Source organism: Styela clava, chromosome 11 (genome assembly GCF_964204865.1).
Source record: "Styela clava chromosome 11, kaStyClav1.hap1.2, whole genome shotgun sequence".
NCBI classification, from domain to species: domain Eukaryota; kingdom Metazoa; phylum Chordata; class Ascidiacea; order Stolidobranchia; family Styelidae; genus Styela; species Styela clava.
Window position 1 is genome coordinate 21,872,839 of NC_135260.1, and position 19,148 is coordinate 21,891,986.

Genomic DNA, 19,148 nt, shown 5'->3' on the forward strand with positions numbered 1-19,148 from the left:
GGAAGTATTAGAAAGGAATTCATTTAAAACACTTTGAAGGGGTGGAACAGTCTGTGGCGGTTTTGCTGTCACTGATTTGACATATGGTATATTGTTAGAAAAATGAGGCAAATGAAGGCGTGTTTTGTTTAATTAGGGAGTGAAGGGACTGGACCCAACGCCAATACTGCACGATCGGCGCTACGTATATATAGGCTATGTATGTATCATCGGCGTTGCAGATGGTGGATGGCTTCGGTCCTATCTTACATTTGGAATTTGTTTGCGGTCTGGCACGGCTGGGTGGTACATCTCAATTTTGTTTATTATCTGGTGCACTGTGCTTTCGCGGACATGTACGTTCTGGCGGCAATGTAAATGCAAAAGTTGCTTGAAGTAGAGTCTGGCCTCGAAGAAGAAAGCCACTTCGTACCAGTAGTTTCCATTATAGTACGTGAAGAAACAAAATATGAATATCTCAAGCAAGAACTAGAGCGAGGCGTCAAGTCAGAATCGAATTCAACCAATCGTCTCACAGTAGGCCTGCTGCAAATCAAAACAAAATTGCGATCCAAAAAGAATGCGAAGTCATTGAAACTTCAGGACAACGGACGGTTCATCTTCAAACTTTATTTGAAGCTCTGCTCACTAGTCAGCCAACATATGTGGAAGCAGAAAGAGCATTCGCTGCATCTGGGTTGTTCGTCACTAAACTTCGATCTTGTTCCCAGGAACTACACATTTGGTGCGTGGTGTTTCATAGGAAATAAATTGCAGAAAGAGTAATGAATCCCGCTCTTATGAAACGACATTCTGTGGATTATACAGTTTGTCTGTGTCCACTACTGGAAAGTAGATGCCGATTTCTTTCTTTTCTACTTCCCCCATCAATTTTCCATAACTTCCATTAAGTATCTGGAACATTGCGACTTTCAGTGGACTTTGTCTCCGCTGTATACTAGACATTTCTGGATACTTCTCACCAAAAAAATGCTAATGATACACGATTTTCTTCATGTTCTTAATTCCATTTACATTTACACATGCAATCGTGTGGTGTATGTGTAAATATTAACAAAAAAACTGTGTCGCCATTTTTGATCAATTCACCACAAAAATCACGTAAAATCAATTTTCTAACAGTTAACAGTAGTTTAAATAAGAAATATACTGTTATATCCCTCATCCGAATAGTAAAAATTATGGATATCCGAACTAACCCTAGCCACAACTATTTGGGTATGGTTGTTTTGTTTACGATGGATTTCACTTCATGAACTGGCAGTGGCTCTGTTTCTTGATTCTGACACTTAAAGAGAAACAATATTTTGAGGAGGTCAAAAAGTGTTTTGCATGAAGGAAATCCGCTGACCAATATCATGGCGATCAGTAGACGTTGCGCGAGACTAACTCCCAATCCTTTCTCTATGCCTTTGCGCTAGTGGATCCGTATGCATGTAATGCAAGGATGCTGTAGCAGGAATAAAATACCATAATATCATGGCGTTCGCAATTGTAAGTGAATTATTGGTTAAATTAAGTTTAGTTCATCCTAATTTAGATATTAAGCGATACCGATGGACGAATGTTCTCTACTTACTTTTAATAAATGTATTTTCAATGTAGGGCTTGTTTATCTCTTTCAAACGCAACCAGATTCACGTTCATGGGGTCAGTGGTCAAAGTTTGAGTTGGAATTGAAAACATAGCATGTTTGGGGTTTCACAGGGGGGGGGGGGGGGGGGGGTCGTGAATTTGACCCTGGTGCTGTAAGAGTTAAACAGATGTTTTTTTAAAGAGCAAGCTCTCCAGACCAAGATGTATCGAAAATTATATGAATTCGATTTGATGTGTTAAACAGGTTTGTAACCTTCGTTTCATTTCGGTCAGCATTACTATAGCAAATATATCGTATGGTAAATTGTCTAGTCTCTAACCAAGAGCGGCGAAACGTGGTTTAGCTAGAACTTTAGCATACTTTTATTAAATATATATATTTATTAAACTCTCTTAAATTGTATGACTGGCTATAAATTATTAAGTGTGTGACTTGGAGATTTGTGATCTTTCATGATATGAAACAAAGTCAGCATGCGCAGATTGAAATTGTTGAACAATGATCATTTCAAGTAATTCAGGATTTTCGCTACACAATAAAATTAATGTAATTATGTACGTTTTCCGCTATTTCGTGTCATAAATTGTTTGCACCACGTCTTATAGGTTTGGGTTTTTGTGTGTTGGACCGTCTGTAAAAACAACTTCTGATGCCTGCAGTAGCTAGTTTTTTCGCGAAACTTCGACATACTTGGGCGAAATACTTTATCTTCTTTTTTCTTCGACGCAGCTTCCTCAACTTGGAACGCTTTTGAAAATTACACTAAAATTAAATGTGCGGAAGATAAGTAATCCCGTCCAATATAATAGAATTTAATAGGAAGAACTCTAGCATGATTAATAATAACACAAAAAATTTATACTGTATTAATTGAACGTGGTAACATTTTTATTTGTAACTTTTTACGAATTTCCTCCTTATAAAATTCTATTGCGCCTTTTGATTGAACTGTTCAAAACGTTGGAGTCTGTCGAAAGCTTGCAGAATAATGTAGGGGTTCGAAGGATTTGAAAAGAATAAAACCACTGCATAATAAGGAGCCTATATTGCAAGTTCACTGATGATTTACTGCTAGGAGTAGAAAACTCTCTTGCAGTATTTCCCAATGTTTGCATAATATGCGACTAGTTACTTAATACTTTGTATATCAGTCTGCAATAATATATCAGAAAGCATTCTGATGGAGCCAACAGGAGATGGAGACAGGCCAAGATATGTTAGTGATGGGAGTTGCGTTGCAAACGTTCGAAGAGACCAGCGCGTTATATTATGGGCTATTTAGATTCTAGCTACAAACATACCGTGTGAAATCAAATATACAACGGATATAAACATTAGTTTGACAATTGAAGGTTTATAATATAAAAACTATTTCGTACTGTAATCAACCATTCTATATAATATATATTAAACATGACTCTATAATTCAGAACAGCTTCAATAATCTGATTGATTGTTAGAGTTCGATTGAAAAGCTCGATAAGGGTTTGAAACTTTTCAAGAACATTCAATTTCTGACTGATATTGCAAATCGTAATGTAATTGGCGTGTAACTGTAATAAAGTTTCTGAATGAACTGATAGCCCAGATGTATAATCATATTAAATGTATGACTAATTTATAATATCTTCACGTTCTAAGTACAGTATACGCTCATGCAAAATCCCGTAATATATTCTGAGAAAATACTTTTATTTATGCTTTTATTTATTCTAAGCATGCACAGACTTTTGAGTCAACAATAAAATATTTTTGTTTCATTGTAATAGGTTGATGAATTTTTTTTTAGAATAAGACTTGAGTTGATCAACATTCAATATTACTGTAATAGATTTATGCTTATCATATATCATTTCAACGAGTCATGTATTTTCATATCAATATGAAAGGTTTAGTGTTTTAATTCTGTTTAATTTTTCTTCCTATACATAATAAAAATTGATAAACTAGCTATGATTAATTTAAGTAAGGCTTGTGGTTATTTGCGATTTAATTAAAGCATATGTATGTATGTATGTTTTTTATTCGTCTCGTAAAAGCAAAAACACAGGAGTTCGTAAATATCAACATTGAAGACGGGATGTATACACAAGACCATACTGGCCTAAAACACATGAACGTGCGGCATACACCCCTTATGATAAGCATAAAATGCAATAAATCGAATAAGTATAATATGGTCCTTCATACAGACAGTTGTGCGAGGAGGGTGGATTAGGCAACATGGGTAACGGTGGAGTATGCCCAACTGTTTGTACAAAGGAGTTGGTAGGACAAGACAACATCAATAAATAGAGACAATACAACATGAAATATAATACATAATATATATACATAAGAATAAAATTTGGACATATAGCACCCTCGAATAATGATACCACATACTATAAATGGGAGAAATAGTCAAGTTTATAGGAGAATGTGCATATATGGTATGTACCACTCAGGGGTGAGTGTCTTAAGTAATAAATGGCTAATCTAGCAAAAATGCGTTCCTTCCAGGCTTGGGGAAATGCAATGTAATAAGTTCTGTCAAGTTATACGCTTTTTCAAGGTACTTTGTATTTTATAGTTCTGAATACCGTTAAAAAAGATCAGGATTCAAAAAAAGGATATTCAGGTTGCATTTCCATAAAACCTATCATGATCGCATTTCAGCCAGACAATTCAAAGGTATAAAAGTATATTGAAATAGAGAACAATAAATTAAAAAGAATATCATTTTGCCATGTCATGGAATAGACCTTATTCATTGAAAACCCATCCTACGCGCAAAAAGAAAAGTGATGTAAAAAAACAATTTTAACATTAGCTCTTATGGGGAATGTGATCACCAGAGCAGAAATTTGCATTTTTTGTAATTTTCTAGGTATCTTTCATTGTGTACGTGAGCAGTTTTGAAGATAGAATATTTTTTACATCTTTTTTGATATTTTTATCATGATAAACATGGTCAAGATTTTTGATAATCGTTCATTGAAATTTCAATGAGCGCGGTGTTTCCGATGACGTCATTCTCACCAGACCACGAGATTCTGCCAACGCGTCGTGCTCTGTGGGATATGCGCTCCAACTGCTTGTGATAACAGAATACTGAATACCGGTACCGGGACCACAACTGGCGTTCAACGAAAGACCTATTTTGGTTTTCATTGGATGTTATATATTTCATGAATTCCATGTAACTATGTACATTTCTGGTACACCTTTCAAAATCCAATGGCCTAACTCAGTTCATATGTTGACACCATGTACCTATCCCAAAATTGGTGATGTTCATGGCTGGATTTTAGACCATGAGAGACCCCTTCATATTTTTGATCTCGGAATTTTTCTCTAAACAACACCACATTTAATTTCTTAAAATTTAAAAATATGAGTGCATTAAACTTTTCATTCTCCCCATTCATGGGTGTGAATTCTTAATTAAAACAATAAAAATTTACTTAAGGCAGTTTTGCTTTCAATTTCTTTGATCAAACAACCGCTACAGCCATACTTTAACATAGAAACTTCCAGCAGAATGCGCATAATAATAATTTCCCTTATTATGATGCAAACGACGCAATAATGGCTGTTTACAATGTGGTTGAAACCAGTTGTGTACAGAATTTTCTATTCTGAAATGCTTGATATATATATATACTTTTCGTAGGGTTTAAACTTGTCAAGTTTTCAAAAGAATTACAAACTTCGAAACCGAATTTCGAGGCTCTAGGTTTCAGCCTGCCTGGCCTATTGGTAAATCCAGCCCTGGTGATGGTCCCTACAGCAAATTTCTGGCCCTAATCACTCAGCAGATTGAAATAAATGGTTTTCAGCATTTATTAGCAAAGATAGATATTTTAATTAAACATATAGTTCAACTTAAAGCCTGTATAATGATATTATAAATATATGTCCCATTATTACTGCAATGTGAGAAGGCTTTCCACACTATCAAGTCTATGAGGTTTTAGCGTCTTCCAATGTCTCAGATGGAAACTTCAGTCTTCATTTCGCATATTCTTTTCATTAATGCCGTTAGCATTTGAAGCTTGACTGATTCCAATGTACCTTTTCCATTGTTGTGTAATGTAATATCCTAAACGCGACTTCAAATTTTTTTCTCACTTCAATCATCACATGTTTGAATACGCGAGCTGTCTTCTACTGATTTGTTATTAATTTACAATTTTTTTATTATAAATTAACTGTCGTACTTGCTAAGTGTCCACTATGTGAAAATCTACAAAAAAAAGCAGTGGTTTAATAATGGACTACATTTTTAACCGAATCCAAAAATGTTCCGTAACTTAGTCAACCCTTCCTCCAAGGAGTTTTTGTTAAATTGTTCAAACATCTTAAGTAACTGTTAATCTTGATAGCGAACATGGGGCGCAGGGGGAGCTGACTGTGATGGTCGTATCGCTCCCCAGTCTATACCGAATAACTGTGTGTTTTGTATACAATTTTTATTGATACAATGCTTGTATTCTGGTTGACAAAATAAATCTCTCACTCGTATTCAGTCATGTTTTTTAACCTAGTTAGGAGACCGGTATTGTACCATTATAGGTTGGAGATATTCATCTTTTTTGTATACCGGTACCGTACAACTTATCCTGCCTATTGGCAGGATGGCCAACATTTTTGTTCGTAGGCCTATTTCAGTATTTACTAAATAATTTAGTTTTCACCTCTTGCAGCCTTGGTACGGTACCAGTAGTTTAAATAACACGTCAGCATGCCTTCAGTAAATGATTGCTAGCTGTACAGGTATAAATGCGTAAAACCAGTAAAAAACGTGATAGAAATGGTATGGGTTATAGATTGTCAATGTTAAACGCTTCCAGTACCGGTATCGTACCCAAAGCGACAGTAGCGCTGCATTTGGAACGCATATCCCACAGAGTACGGCGCGTTGGCAGAATCTCATGGTCTAGTGAGAATGACGTCATCGGAAACACCGCGCTCATTAAAATTTTAATAAACGATTATCAAAAATCTTGACCATGTTTATCATGATAAAAATATCAAAAAAGATGTAAAAAATATTCTATCTTCAAAACTGCTCACGTCTACATTGAAAGATATCTAGAAAATTATAAAAAATGCAAATTTCTGCTCTGGTGATCACATTCCCCATAAGAGCTAATGTTAAAAAAAAATTTTTACATCACTTTTCTTTTTGCGCGTAGAATGGGTTTTTAATGAATAAGGTCTATTTCCAAATTGAATTGAAATAATAATAAAATATGGCATCCTGTGATGAAGAAAGGGTTAGGATTGTTCGATTTAGTGCTGATAATAAAATAAAAACAATAATATAATTGAATAATATGATATCCTAGAATAAAGAAAGGATTGAGATTGTTTAATTTGGTGCTGGGCGAGAATAATGGAATGAAGTTAAATAAATAAAGCAGCATGCTACTTTAACAGTGATCATTGTCCCTATTGTTTGCTACATTTAAATTTTGTTTCTTTGTCTGATTATTTAAGCATGGTGATGAAATTAGAATGGTGTGCTAGTTATTGAATCAGTCCATTGTTTCATGTTGAATCCGGGTGAAGTATCCTGTGGAGTTATTGAAATCGCCATCTGTTCTATGGCGACTGAAGATTTCGACCGGTTCTTTTCGACCTGATAGTTGTCCAATCAAAATCATGTACGGTTCTCCTTTTCAGTTTTGAATTCACCTTGAAAAATAATCTCAAAGACAGTAATATGTTCAAAGCAGAGAAATTTGCTAATATGACGATAATTTATATTGTTTAAGTTTGGAACGAAATTCTGAGTTTGATTTTGACTTTTTGATGTCATTAGGTAGGGAATTCCAAGCTTTTGGCCCACATACTACAATTGATTCTTGTGAAAAACTTTTGCTGACGAATGGAATAAAAAAATTATCTTTATTTCTGCTGTTTGAATTTGGGTTTGCTCGAAACAAGCTGCTCAGACTGGACGGGAGTTCTCCATATGGTAACTAACTGATCGATCATCATTCACGTATGCTAGTCAGTGTTTTCGCTCTGTTCCTGCTGAGTCGTATATATGTGCCATTACCAGTAACAAGTTTAATTTCCGTAGATTGTGTTCAGAGTAGGCATAGATATAAGATACTTGATTACTTTTATTTTGAGAGTGAAAACATCATTGTTCTTACCCCCTACAATGGATAAATGGCTAAAAGTCGTAAAGGTAAATGAAAGCAGGTCAGCTGGCAGGTCAGGTCACTCAAGTGTAACAATGTTTTTTTATATAAACGGTTTGTTCGACTTCATCATGAATTGAAGTCCGACGTGATACGAGCTGATACTAAAGAGATGAACATAGCTACAATCTTCTTCATACAGAATTGATAAAAACTTGTATAAGGTCCATGTATCACTATTGCAATGCCATTTGTGAGTATTTGAACAGCTGATCCACGCTTATACCACTTCTGTTATAAATTTAGTAAGTGATTCCAATCAGTCTTTTACTAAATAACAATCATTTGCTTATTTCAAATGTTTGACGACCGATCCTTTGCTTTGTTTGCCATCGCGTTGTTCCCGATGTTTTGATTTCATCGAGAGATCTAGAGGAGTGTCTTCATCCTGTTGTGGCCGTTCTTCGCAGCCTGTGAGGTTGCACTGAAGTATATAATATAAACACTTTTCTGTTAATTATCACCAAAATTAAACGCTTCCTAATTCCGAAAGTACAATCTATGCAAAAGCTGCTATTTCATAACCAATATCAGTTATAAATACAGTCTATATATATATATCTAATACGGTAGTTAAGTAGACATACCGCGCTAAAAAAGCGACGGTTATGTAGACGGAAAAATTGGGTAGACATTTTCCTGTCCGCTTAATTATTCCACGTTCCATAATTAAGACGTTTTGCGATATTTTGCTGAAATCTCTTTTTCTCTGATAAAGTTCTTTCAATATTTTTCAAATATCTGCACATTTTCGCCAACTTTAAGGGGACAGTAGTTCTGCTGGTTTATAATCAACGGGTTTAATTTTCGTACATAAAGTGGACATTTTGTTTATGCAAAAATCTTTTAATTTTTCGGTATATGTTTTTACGATTTTTGGAGAATAGGTTTGATAATTTTGATACAATAACCAGGCAGAACATGAAGATCGTCCGTTCTGTTTTTTGCAATATAAGCTCAATAAACTGAAAAGGACCTCAATTCACAACTTCGTACTAAAGAGGCTTTGTGTCGCAATAGTAAAACTGTCGGGTTCGCCGGGAACTTTACCACGTTTGCCGTTTTGTTCGCAAGTAACCTGGACGCCATGAGGGGATTGGGATCTTCATGAGTGCGTGATTGCAGAAATTTAGATAAAATAGAACAGTTGTGTTTGGGGAAGAGATCCAAGTCTTTTGTGTCAGGTGTTATAGTTACCCAGTGAGTTGGAGTCGAGTCATAATAACTTGAAACAAGGTTTTCATCGTCACCGAGGAATGCTGCTGGAAATCATCACTCATCGGATAAGGTGATTAGTCATAACGATTTTTAATATTAGGGTTATTTTTCACGTAATCCAGATTATCAAAATATAGACTACTGATACTGTTATGCTTTTACTGGTCGTAGTTCTGATCTGACCATCAAAATAATGCCACGACTGAGTTTGCGTTTGTAAGAGTGTGTAATTCAGAAGGATTTCTAAATCCAGATGAAAATACAAACGAAGATTGTGAAAATTCAATGAATTCAATTTTTTCTCGAAACAGAAGGAGATACGAGAAGCGAGTAGTTGACGCCACTCAGTGTAGATTTGTATAGCTTGGTGTAAATAAAAATATCTAATACACCTCTTCATATTAGATTAGAATATTTTATCTTCGGAAAACAGTTTTGAAGAATTGCATTGCTAGCAATTTTGTTTTGTGATTTGGCACATATCCCTGTGTTATTTTACCATCTTCATCTAGTTATTTACTGGCCTGTATTTTTTGTTCACATGTAGGTGACTCCCCAACGAGATGGCCTACGTTTCAGAACTTGGCAGACGGAAATGCGGGTAGTGATTCTGAGAAAGCTGTGCCAAGAGGTAACTAAATGAGTTTGCTATGCTTGTTTTTTATTAAATACGGTATCTTAAATTGATACCAATGAATGGTAATAAACCAAATCATAATATCACTTGTAGCCCATCACAAATAGCGCAGCTATCTACGAATAATTGTAGTGCACCGTTTAGAAACTCTGGTTTATTTGAGTAATAATGCAATTCCCCATTTCAAACATTTCGTTTGTTCGATCAATCAAGAGTAGCGTAATTCTGAATTGGACTAAAACACTGTGATGATGTTTTGCGACTTATGCATGTATTTTTGATCAAAGTTTCAGATAAGTCAACAGACTATACCGCACCATCTTCAGAATCACTTTCAATAAGCAATGTAAGTGATTTCGAAGACAACCATATATATGGAAAAGAAAAAGGCTGTAAATCAATTAAAAAAAAAGCTTCTAAACAAACGCGAACCAGAAAAGAAACGACGAAAAGAAAAATAATTGCACGGCTTTGTATATCTTGCGAGAAGTTTATTGTAAAGCTTCAAGACATCTCTGTATAATTCATAAAGATGAACCGGCAGTGAGCATAATTTTGTCTCTCCTCAACAACCTAATCTAGTGGGCATATCTACATTCGTATACATACTTAGCATACATTTTTACTATTTAATTATAAATTCAAAATATGTTTTTGTATTCCGAGTTGGTGCAAAAATTTTAAATAAATTCTGCAAAGATTCTAAATTGATATTGAGGTTCAATAATTTCATTTTGATCGTCTGTATAGTTGACTGTATAATCACTGCTATACTTAGGCGCCCTGATAGATAGACATTTGAGTTATAATTGGTGTAATATTTCTCATTTTAGTTGACATGGCAAAATTTCGTTTCGCATTTATAGGCCCCACTGAAAACGTCACTTTATTGAACATTTGAGATATGTTGTGTGTAATGTTTCTCGGTATTTTTTTCAGAATTTCGTGTTTTAATTACATACCTTCTGAAATGGTCGGATGGTTGAAATTGTTGAAAGTTTTTTTGAATGCTTCTCAATATTATTGCCATTCCAAAATATCATTTTGCATTTACATGACACACTTACGTAGATGAGTAGATGACGATTTGCGATTTATTTTCTGTTTTGTTTTTCAATATGGTTTCAAAATTTTGTTTTATAATATTTGTCACTCTCAAGTTATCGGATAGGTGAACATTAGAGATAAATTTTGAGCAATTTTCCACAACATCAAAATAGGATTAGTATTCGAAATTTGTATTTCAGTTAAATTTCACACACTTAAGTGTGTGAGATATATTTTGTGTAAGATTTCTCAATACGATTCCAGAATTTTGTTTCAATAGTTGTATGCCACACTTAGGTGGTCGGATATGCGGACATTTGACATATATATTTTGTATTATTTCAGAATTTTCATTCCAATTTTTGTATGCCCCACTTAGGTGGTCGGATAGGTGGACATTTGAGATATACTTTTTTAATGTTTGTCAATATGATTTCAGAGATTTCATTGTGATTGTTTTATGCCCCACTTAGGTGGCCGGATAGGTGGACATTTGAGATATACTTTGTGTAATATTTCTCAATATGATTTCAGAATTTTCATTTCAATTCTTGTATGCCACACTTAGGTGGCCGGATAGGTGGACATTTGAGATATACTTCGTATGATGTTTCTCATTACGATTTCAGAATTTTCATTTTAATGTTTAATGCCACACTTAGGTGGCCGGATAGGTGGACATTTGAGATATATTTCGTGTAATGTTTCTCAATATGATTTCAGAATTTTCATCTCAATTCTTGTATGCAACACTTAGGTGGCCGGATAGATGGACATTTGAGATATACTTCGTGTAATGTTTCTCAATATGATTTCAGAATTTTCATTTTAATGTTCAATGCCACACGTAGGTGGCCGGATAGGTGGACGTTTGAGATATACTTTGTGTAAGGTATCTCGATATGATTTCAGAGTTTTTATTTTAATTGTTGTATGCCACACTTAAATGGCCTGATAGGTGGACATTTGAGATATAGTTTGTGTAATGTTTCTCAATATGATTTCAGAGTTTTCATTTTGATTGTTTTATGGCACACTTAGGTGGTCGGATAGGTGGACATTTGAGATTTACTTTGTGTAGTGTTTCTCAATATGATTTCAGAAGTTTCATTTCAATTCCTGTATGCAACACTTAGGTGGCCGGTTAGGTGGACATTTGAGATAAACTTTGTGTAATATTTCTCAATATAATTTCAGAATTTTCATTTCAAATCTTGTATGCCACACACAGGTGGCCGGTTAGGTGGACATTTGAGATAAACTTTGTGTAATATTTCTCAATATAATTTCAGAATTTTCGTTTCAAATCTTGTATGCCACACTTAGGTGGCCGGATAGGTGGACATTTGAGATATATTTCGTGTAATGTTTCTCAATATGATTTCAGAATTTTCATCTCAATTCTTGTATGCCACACTTAGGTGGCCGGATAGGTGGACATTTGAGATATACTTCGTGTAATGTTTCTCAATATGATTTCAGAATTTTCATTTTAATGCTTAATGCCACACTTAGGTGGCCGGATAGGTGGACGTTTGAGATATACTTTGTGTAATGTATCTTGATATGATTTCAGAGTTTTTATTTTAATTGTTGTATGTCACACTTAAATGGCCGGATAGGTGGACATTTGAGATATATTTTGTGTGATGTTTCTCAATATGATTTAGGATTTTTTTTTCAATTGTTGTATGCCACCCTTAGGTGGTCGGATAAGTTGACATTTGAGATATATTTTGTGTAATGTTTCTCAATAGGGCTGGTGTTCATTTTTCAATTACGTGCCATATTTGAGTGACCGGATAGAAGAACATTTGAAATCCAATTTGTGTGATGTTTGTCTTCATTAATGACATATCAGAATTCTCATTTACCATTATTTGTATAACTTGAAAAGGCCGGATAGGTGGACATTTGGGATAAAGTTTGTGTGATATTTTTTCAATATTATTGGCATTTCCGAATTTCATTCTGCGGTTACCTTCTGCGTATATATAATTTTCTTTTATTGTTTCTCAATATTATTAGCACTTTCATATTTTATTTTACTATTATATACCACACTTCCTTTTCAAAATAATATTTCACACTTTAGCAATCAGATTGGTGATACGTTTGAAATATATTTTGTGTATTGTTTCTCCCTATGTATGGCATTTCAAAATTTTGTTTTTCAATTATATGTCACGCTTAATAACTAGCCATACATAAGCGGGTTTTTGAGATATATTTTGCGCAATTTTTATCAATATTATTGGAATGCCATAATTTTGACTTGGTATTGATATCTTGACACTCACAACATAGCATCTGTTTAATCTATATGTTGCACCATAGGGTTGGAATAGGCGAACATTTGTGATATGCTCTGTGTATTTCTCAGTTTCAAATATATAACACGTTTGAATCAATTTGTTTCGAGTTGTCTACCTTCACGTTGCATTTCGAGTATTTTTTGATATAGAAGATTATTTCCAACACCAAACACAGTGCATCTTCCTTGCACGAAAGACTGAACATTGAAAAAAGAAATGCTATTTTTTGTGATAAATATTGCTAAATGGTTCGAATCCATCGGAAATTAAAGCGAGGTCATACGCTTTAAAATGCGTATTAAAATAAAAGCAACATCATTTATGTAGACATCAAGGGCGACATATAAGAGGGGTCCGGCTTAGTGCCGAAATAGGCTAAAACATTTGGTGGTCTGAATTAAGTGGACGAATTAAGCGGACAAAAATTTTATATCTGTTATCGAGAGGATTGTGTTGACTCTTTTTCTCCGTAGTTGTCAACGGCTCTCGCACTCTCCAAGCACGTATTTAAAAACAATGATACGGACACAGGAACGACGTCCGCTTAAGTACTGCAATTATGGCAGGTCCGTTTAAATACCGTAATAGAGTTATATATATTATATATATATATATATGTTTCCCCATAGTTAATTTGATTATTCATAAAATGATTGCTTTAGTTTTTTTTCATCGTATATGCGGTGTTCGTGTATTAGGGATTCGGCATTAGGGAGAATTATGTATTTGCAATTTCTAGCTATAAATTCCGTACCAGGTGCTTCTTTCTCCGAACTCTTCGCATTGCTGCTTTTATTGCTTGCTTAGTGACCAGAGAAACTAAACCTTCTTCGGTTAACGATTCTTTTGCTATTGATCTGTTATAAATATCTTCCAATGACTCTTTGCCGCTCATTGCTCTTTCTTTCATACTATAGAATAGGTAATAAGAGGTTTATCCGCAATTGCCTAGCATAAATGAAAAATTGTTCTTCGACACATAAATTTTCAATTTACTCCTGATATACAGGAATGCAACCGACCCGAGTTAGGCGAGTTTTTACCAGAAAAACCCCGTCACCTTTTATAAGATTGAAAACATGCATAGAAGCTTACGCTTGATTGCGCCAAAAGTTGTCAAACTTTTGGGTTAGTTAAATGTTCAGTATACGAACATTATTATCTGAAACCTAAAATGTAGCTTCTGACATATATCTTGTCATTGATAAGTCACAAACAGCAAACTCTGAATAATATGTGCGTCCAGCATCAACCAATGCCGGCTTGTAATAACGCCTGCAATGGAATGATTTCAAATATTTTGAATAAAAAATTTCTTGTAGAATAAGATGTTATTTTTCATTTCTGTATAAGAGCGAGTAACACGTCATGTGTTAACGCACAAAATATTTATTGCACATATCCATTTGACATATATTCCTGCCTGCTGGTCAAATCTTAATATGACATAGAAGGGGTTAAATTTATTTAGTCGTTACCTATTCACTAGCTCTCTTGCCTCAACTCGTCCGAATTCTCCTCCGCGGTTGTGCATACTACTTCTTCCTATGATTTTTCAAGAATCTGATCCTTCCAAAAGTCGTAATCTAGCTCTGCATTGTAATCCCTTGTCGTATGCACATATCCAGTATGATTTTGCAGCGTTTCCGCTTTTTTTGCAAAATATGTAATCCCCATAGGTCAGTAGTTTATGACCTTTTGTCGAAAAAATATATCTAGGACTGAAATCGTTTAGTTCCAAAGTATCCGACTCTACTTCGTTTGTTGAAGTATCTTTGAAGTTTGTCGACATGAGGTTTTCCACCATATTGCTTGAACAATTACTCCTACTCCTACAGCTCCAGACGACTGAAATTCTAGAATTATTTATTCTATAGTCGCATACTTTAAATTACCTCTAATAATGCTGGAAAACTTTTTTAAGGGTCAACTATTGCCCAAAAATACTTGTTTATATAGCATCCCGATAGTCCTATATGAAAAGATCAATCACCCAAAACATAGATTCAATAGGAATATACACGACATTTCCATGTTATAATTAAAAAACAACTTTGTTCTCGGTTCTCAAAAATTTAAAATAATTTCAATATGTCTATTTCATTGTCTACTGAAGTGATGATATGACAATTGAATAAAAAATATTTCATCCTTTCACGAACACTGGTGTGTACGATGTGTGCAAGAAAAATCTTCAAAATGCAAATGGTTGCTATTTTGATAATTTGTCGAAATCCTGCTTGGTGCATACTTTTTCTATCAATATTCGTCGATATATAGGCTACAAATTTTATATAATAATAAAATTAATTATTAATATCTTTAATCAACACAACTTGACTTGTTGCTAAAACTACTATAGATAGATACTGAAATCTGAGTATTTGGAAAGATAAAACTGTTGGCTTGGCCCCCTTGTAACACCGTCTTCGAAAATTGGCGCATAAGTGTTTGGTGTGACGTCTAAGAGAAAGAGAGAAATATGTGTCAATACAAGTTTAACCCATTTGTTCAACACGAATATGTATACGGTAGCTGTTTATTTTTTGTGAACAGTAATAATATCATACTGATAGTTGCTTATTCATAAGTCTCACTGAAACATTGATTGAGATTCATTATACCTTTCATAAGCTGTTTACTATCGACATCCTCATACGACGTCAACAACGGGTTAATCCGTGTCTCTCGTTTTGTGATTAGACCGTGAAAGAGGCTCCTCGTTCGTTCTCACAAAGAAAATACCAAGAGCGGAAATTTGATGTTACGTAACAGTCAAGTTACATAAAAGCCAAATTTGATGTATCTGAATAATAGGCGGAAGCCGTCGCAGTGTGGCAAAATTGTATCATCACGAAACGTCTTCGAAAGCAGTAATTACGAAGGAAAAGAACTTCATGTGTTTCAGTGTTTGTGTTTAATCTTACGTAAAATAAGAATTTTCAAATGGTTGTAAGACGATTCAATGCCATAGTTCATAGTCTACCTAGAATGTTCTATTTTCAATTCACGATAGACAATCTGACTTAAGAAACTGGATTGACATGTTGTCGTTGGGATATATTTTTATCCTAAGCTCATTTTTAAGCATAGTCTGTTTCAAAACATATATTTTTGTTTCTCAAGCGTTATTTATCAAAATAGCACATGAAGAAAGAAAGAAAGAAAGCAAAATTTGGCTTTAGTAGAGCTTATATTTGCATAAATTCCGACTGGAACAAGTAGAATTTTTCCATGAAAACTCGCTATGTTCGGGTTTGTCAAAGCCCAGAAGTGAAACGACGAGTGGACTTTCACTTTACATAACCAGTGCCTTCAAAAATCCCTAACGGACATTGAGCTTGGACAATATATTCAAAAGTCTTATTATGTAATACTCCTTTCAATTCTCAGCTTATTCAGACTGAAGCATGAAGTCCTAACTTGAATCGGTGGAATAATAGATTAAGTATATCAGCGTGGCAGGTACAAAGTACCTGAATTGAAAAAGGATGGTTACTGTGGATTTCTATACCTTTAGCCACAGAACGCTTACTGCATATATCTTGATATACAGTAGTTGAGTACTTACAATATTTCATCTACACTTGAGGCTGCCCATGTGTTAATTTTTCTGTTACTCGCATTCGATTGTGTAACAACTAGGGCTGGGAATTTTAGGGAAACACTTTAACCGTTAACCGCCGCGTGACGTTTGACGTAATAATTATAATTTCAGCTTGTTACGTCACAATGGTTATAAAGCAATTTCGCGTGTTCTTATCCCGGTATCGCTAAAAATTATTCACGAATTGAGATAGTTTCATTATTCCTCTGCTGCAAAAGATAGGCAGCGTGGTTCGGGCATGTGGAAATATTTAAGAAAACCCGATTCCGTTGTTAAACGTCATTTATGTGACAAATTTTCAGTGTTTGATGTGCAAATTCTACTTCGAGATATATTTCATAGAGAAAACGGCATCAACTGCACACTTGTTGTATGACATTGAATATCCGATTTTGCAATGGAATCGGGAACAATATATTTCGAAATCGACCAAAAACTGATTCTGAATTTATCATTCTAAATTTTCATTATCAAAAACCTTGGTACTTTCATTATTTATTTACATTTATTGAGTCCTTACCCACACAGTTAGTAATATTTTTTTTAATTAAACGCCGCAAGAGATAAACTTGAGATGACGTAATCATATTTGACGAAATTGTACGGTATAAAGATGATTTGTACCTGAGATGTCAGTTAACGGTTAAAATAAATCATAGCCGTTAACCATCTGAAATCGGTTAACCGGTTAACCATTCCCAGCCCCAGGAGTGTTTCATTAACCTGCAACAGGTTATATCGGGATAATTCCTAAACGGACGCTGAATAGTACAAAAAAATGACGCACACATATAGAAACTTATCTCTTCAGTGGTCTCTGGTCATCTTTTCAACTATAGACATTTGATTAGCCTGATGTAGGGTTACCATATTTTTGTGACTTCAAATCGGGACGCCTCGAAAGTCAACGACCCCTTAGCTGTGATTTTGTAACTTCACATTTTCCGATTTTACTACTTAGGCCTACATTCCTACATTTAAAGCTGTCTCGGCTGTCTTTATTGACCATATTGTTACCGAAATTTCATGCGCATATTCTCTGTCCAAATATCGAGTTCAGTTCGAAAAATAGGAAGGAATTGACGTTAACGATACCGGTACAAATAATTCGAATTTAGACTAATTAGTATTGGTTTTACATGCGATGCGTCTGCCATCAATGGGAATCAGCGGGAAACGAACGCATTCACCTTCAGTAAGTTGGCTAGCGCTGCGCTACACAGAAACAACAGTAACGAGAACATGTTTGTGTATTATGCTGGAAAAGCGGGACTTTTGGCTGACTTATCGGGACGGAGGGACAAAACGCTGAAAAGCAGGACTGTCCCGCCTAAAGCGGGACGTATGGTAAGCCTAGCCTGATGTTATTATGTTAAGTTGGTTTTCAGATGTGCGGACAAGTGATCTCTGATATAGCGTGACATCGGTACCATATCCCACACTATAGTTTGCCTTCAAATAGGCCGATGGTGCCCGCTGTTACCAAACAGAAAGCAAGCGCATTTCATCTTATTTAAATAAGATTTCCTAACTTATTTACTACAACTTATATTCAAAACAAAACTGGTCGAACAAATATTTTAGAAAAAATATTTTTGAACAGATTGATTATTTGAATCAGTCGTGTAAATCAGGGGTGTGCAACCTTTTTCCCAGGAGGGCAAAATATCAATAACCGGCTGAAACCGCGGGCTGCACCTACATTTAACTCAGGCTTTCTATTAGTTGCAGGCACAATATGGTGTCTTTTTGTTATTATGGAAGTGCTAGCAAATCGATATGACGCCCATTTTAGAAAAAAATATGTTAACGAAAAGTGCCATATTTGAAGCCATGATTTTTTTCAAATGTGGATAGTTATCTTGGTTGAGTAAAATGTTGAGTAAAATGTTTTCAGTAAAATACGCCAAGATTCATTTCCAAATAATTTGCTGTCAAATCCTATTCTAGGTTAGATTTAGACAAAATCAACTGATGGGCTGGAACCAAAACTCATTATATTTGCGTGAAGTGACAAAACATGGAGCTTGGTAATTTGCCAAATACGAATTGTCTCTTAAATTAGCAATATATATTCTTTTCGTAATAAAATTATTAGCTTAGGATGCTGCTCTATACTTCCTTCAGTGAAATTTTGCCACAGGTAACTATTGATATCTCATTAGCATTGCAGTTTCACAAAGAAACATCACCACTGCAGGGAAGAAATGAAACCTGATATAGTTTATGGAACACGTACATATTAATCGTTATGCTGAATTTTTTTTTTTATTTAGAGGGGGGGAGGGCGATATTTATAATTGGGAATCTTTTTTTCAAAACTAATTTGAACTTTTCTTGGTTTGAAAATGGTTGAGGTCGGTAGAAGGCTATTATTTTTATTTCTCACTTTTATAAGGCTTGCTATCTCTTCACAAATTTTGCCTTTTTTGAAACGTATTGCCCAGCCGCAATTTTCTAACATTTTTTATTGTTTGCATTTCAACACTAGAATCCTACTCTGGGAAAATAACCAAGTAGTAAGTTTTAA

The 19,148-nt window shown here is 34.7% G+C and overlaps 1 protein-coding gene and 1 long non-coding RNA gene across 2 annotated transcripts; one reads left to right on the plus strand and one right to left on the minus strand.

Moving 5' to 3' along the window:
- Positions 1-4,672: 4,672 nt before the first annotated feature.
- Positions 4,673-15,342, minus strand: LOC120347544 (uncharacterized). Its single transcript, XM_039417564.2, has 3 exons — positions 14,490-15,342; positions 13,766-13,922; positions 4,673-8,218 (listed from the first exon to the last, which is right to left on the minus strand). The coding sequence occupies exons 1-3, from the start codon at positions 14,543-14,545 to the stop codon at positions 8,084-8,086; spliced, it is 348 nt and encodes a 115-aa protein (XP_039273498.1). The 5' UTR covers positions 14,546-15,342; the 3' UTR covers positions 4,673-8,083.
- LOC120347545 (uncharacterized) lies at positions 8,408-10,202 on the plus strand. The gene is made up of 3 exons (XR_005570106.2): positions 8,408-9,082; positions 9,560-9,643; positions 9,937-10,202. It is a non-coding gene; the product is annotated as an uncharacterized LOC120347545 (long non-coding RNA).
- Positions 15,343-19,148: the final 3,806 nt, after the last annotated feature.

Excerpts from the sequence above, each read along its gene's own strand:
- LOC120347544 (XM_039417564.2), bottom strand. The coding sequence starts at position 14,545 with ATGCACAACCGCGGAGGAGAATTCGGACGAGTTGAGGCAAGAGAGCTA. Across the intron at positions 13,923-14,489 it reads GCAAGAGAGCTAGTGAATAG|TATGAAAGAAAGAGCAATGA; the intron begins GTAACGACTAAA and ends CCTATTCTATAG. Across the intron at positions 8,219-13,765 it reads TTCGGAGAAAGAAGCACCTG|TGCAACCTCACAGGCTGCGA; the intron begins GTACGGAATTTA and ends TATATACTTCAG.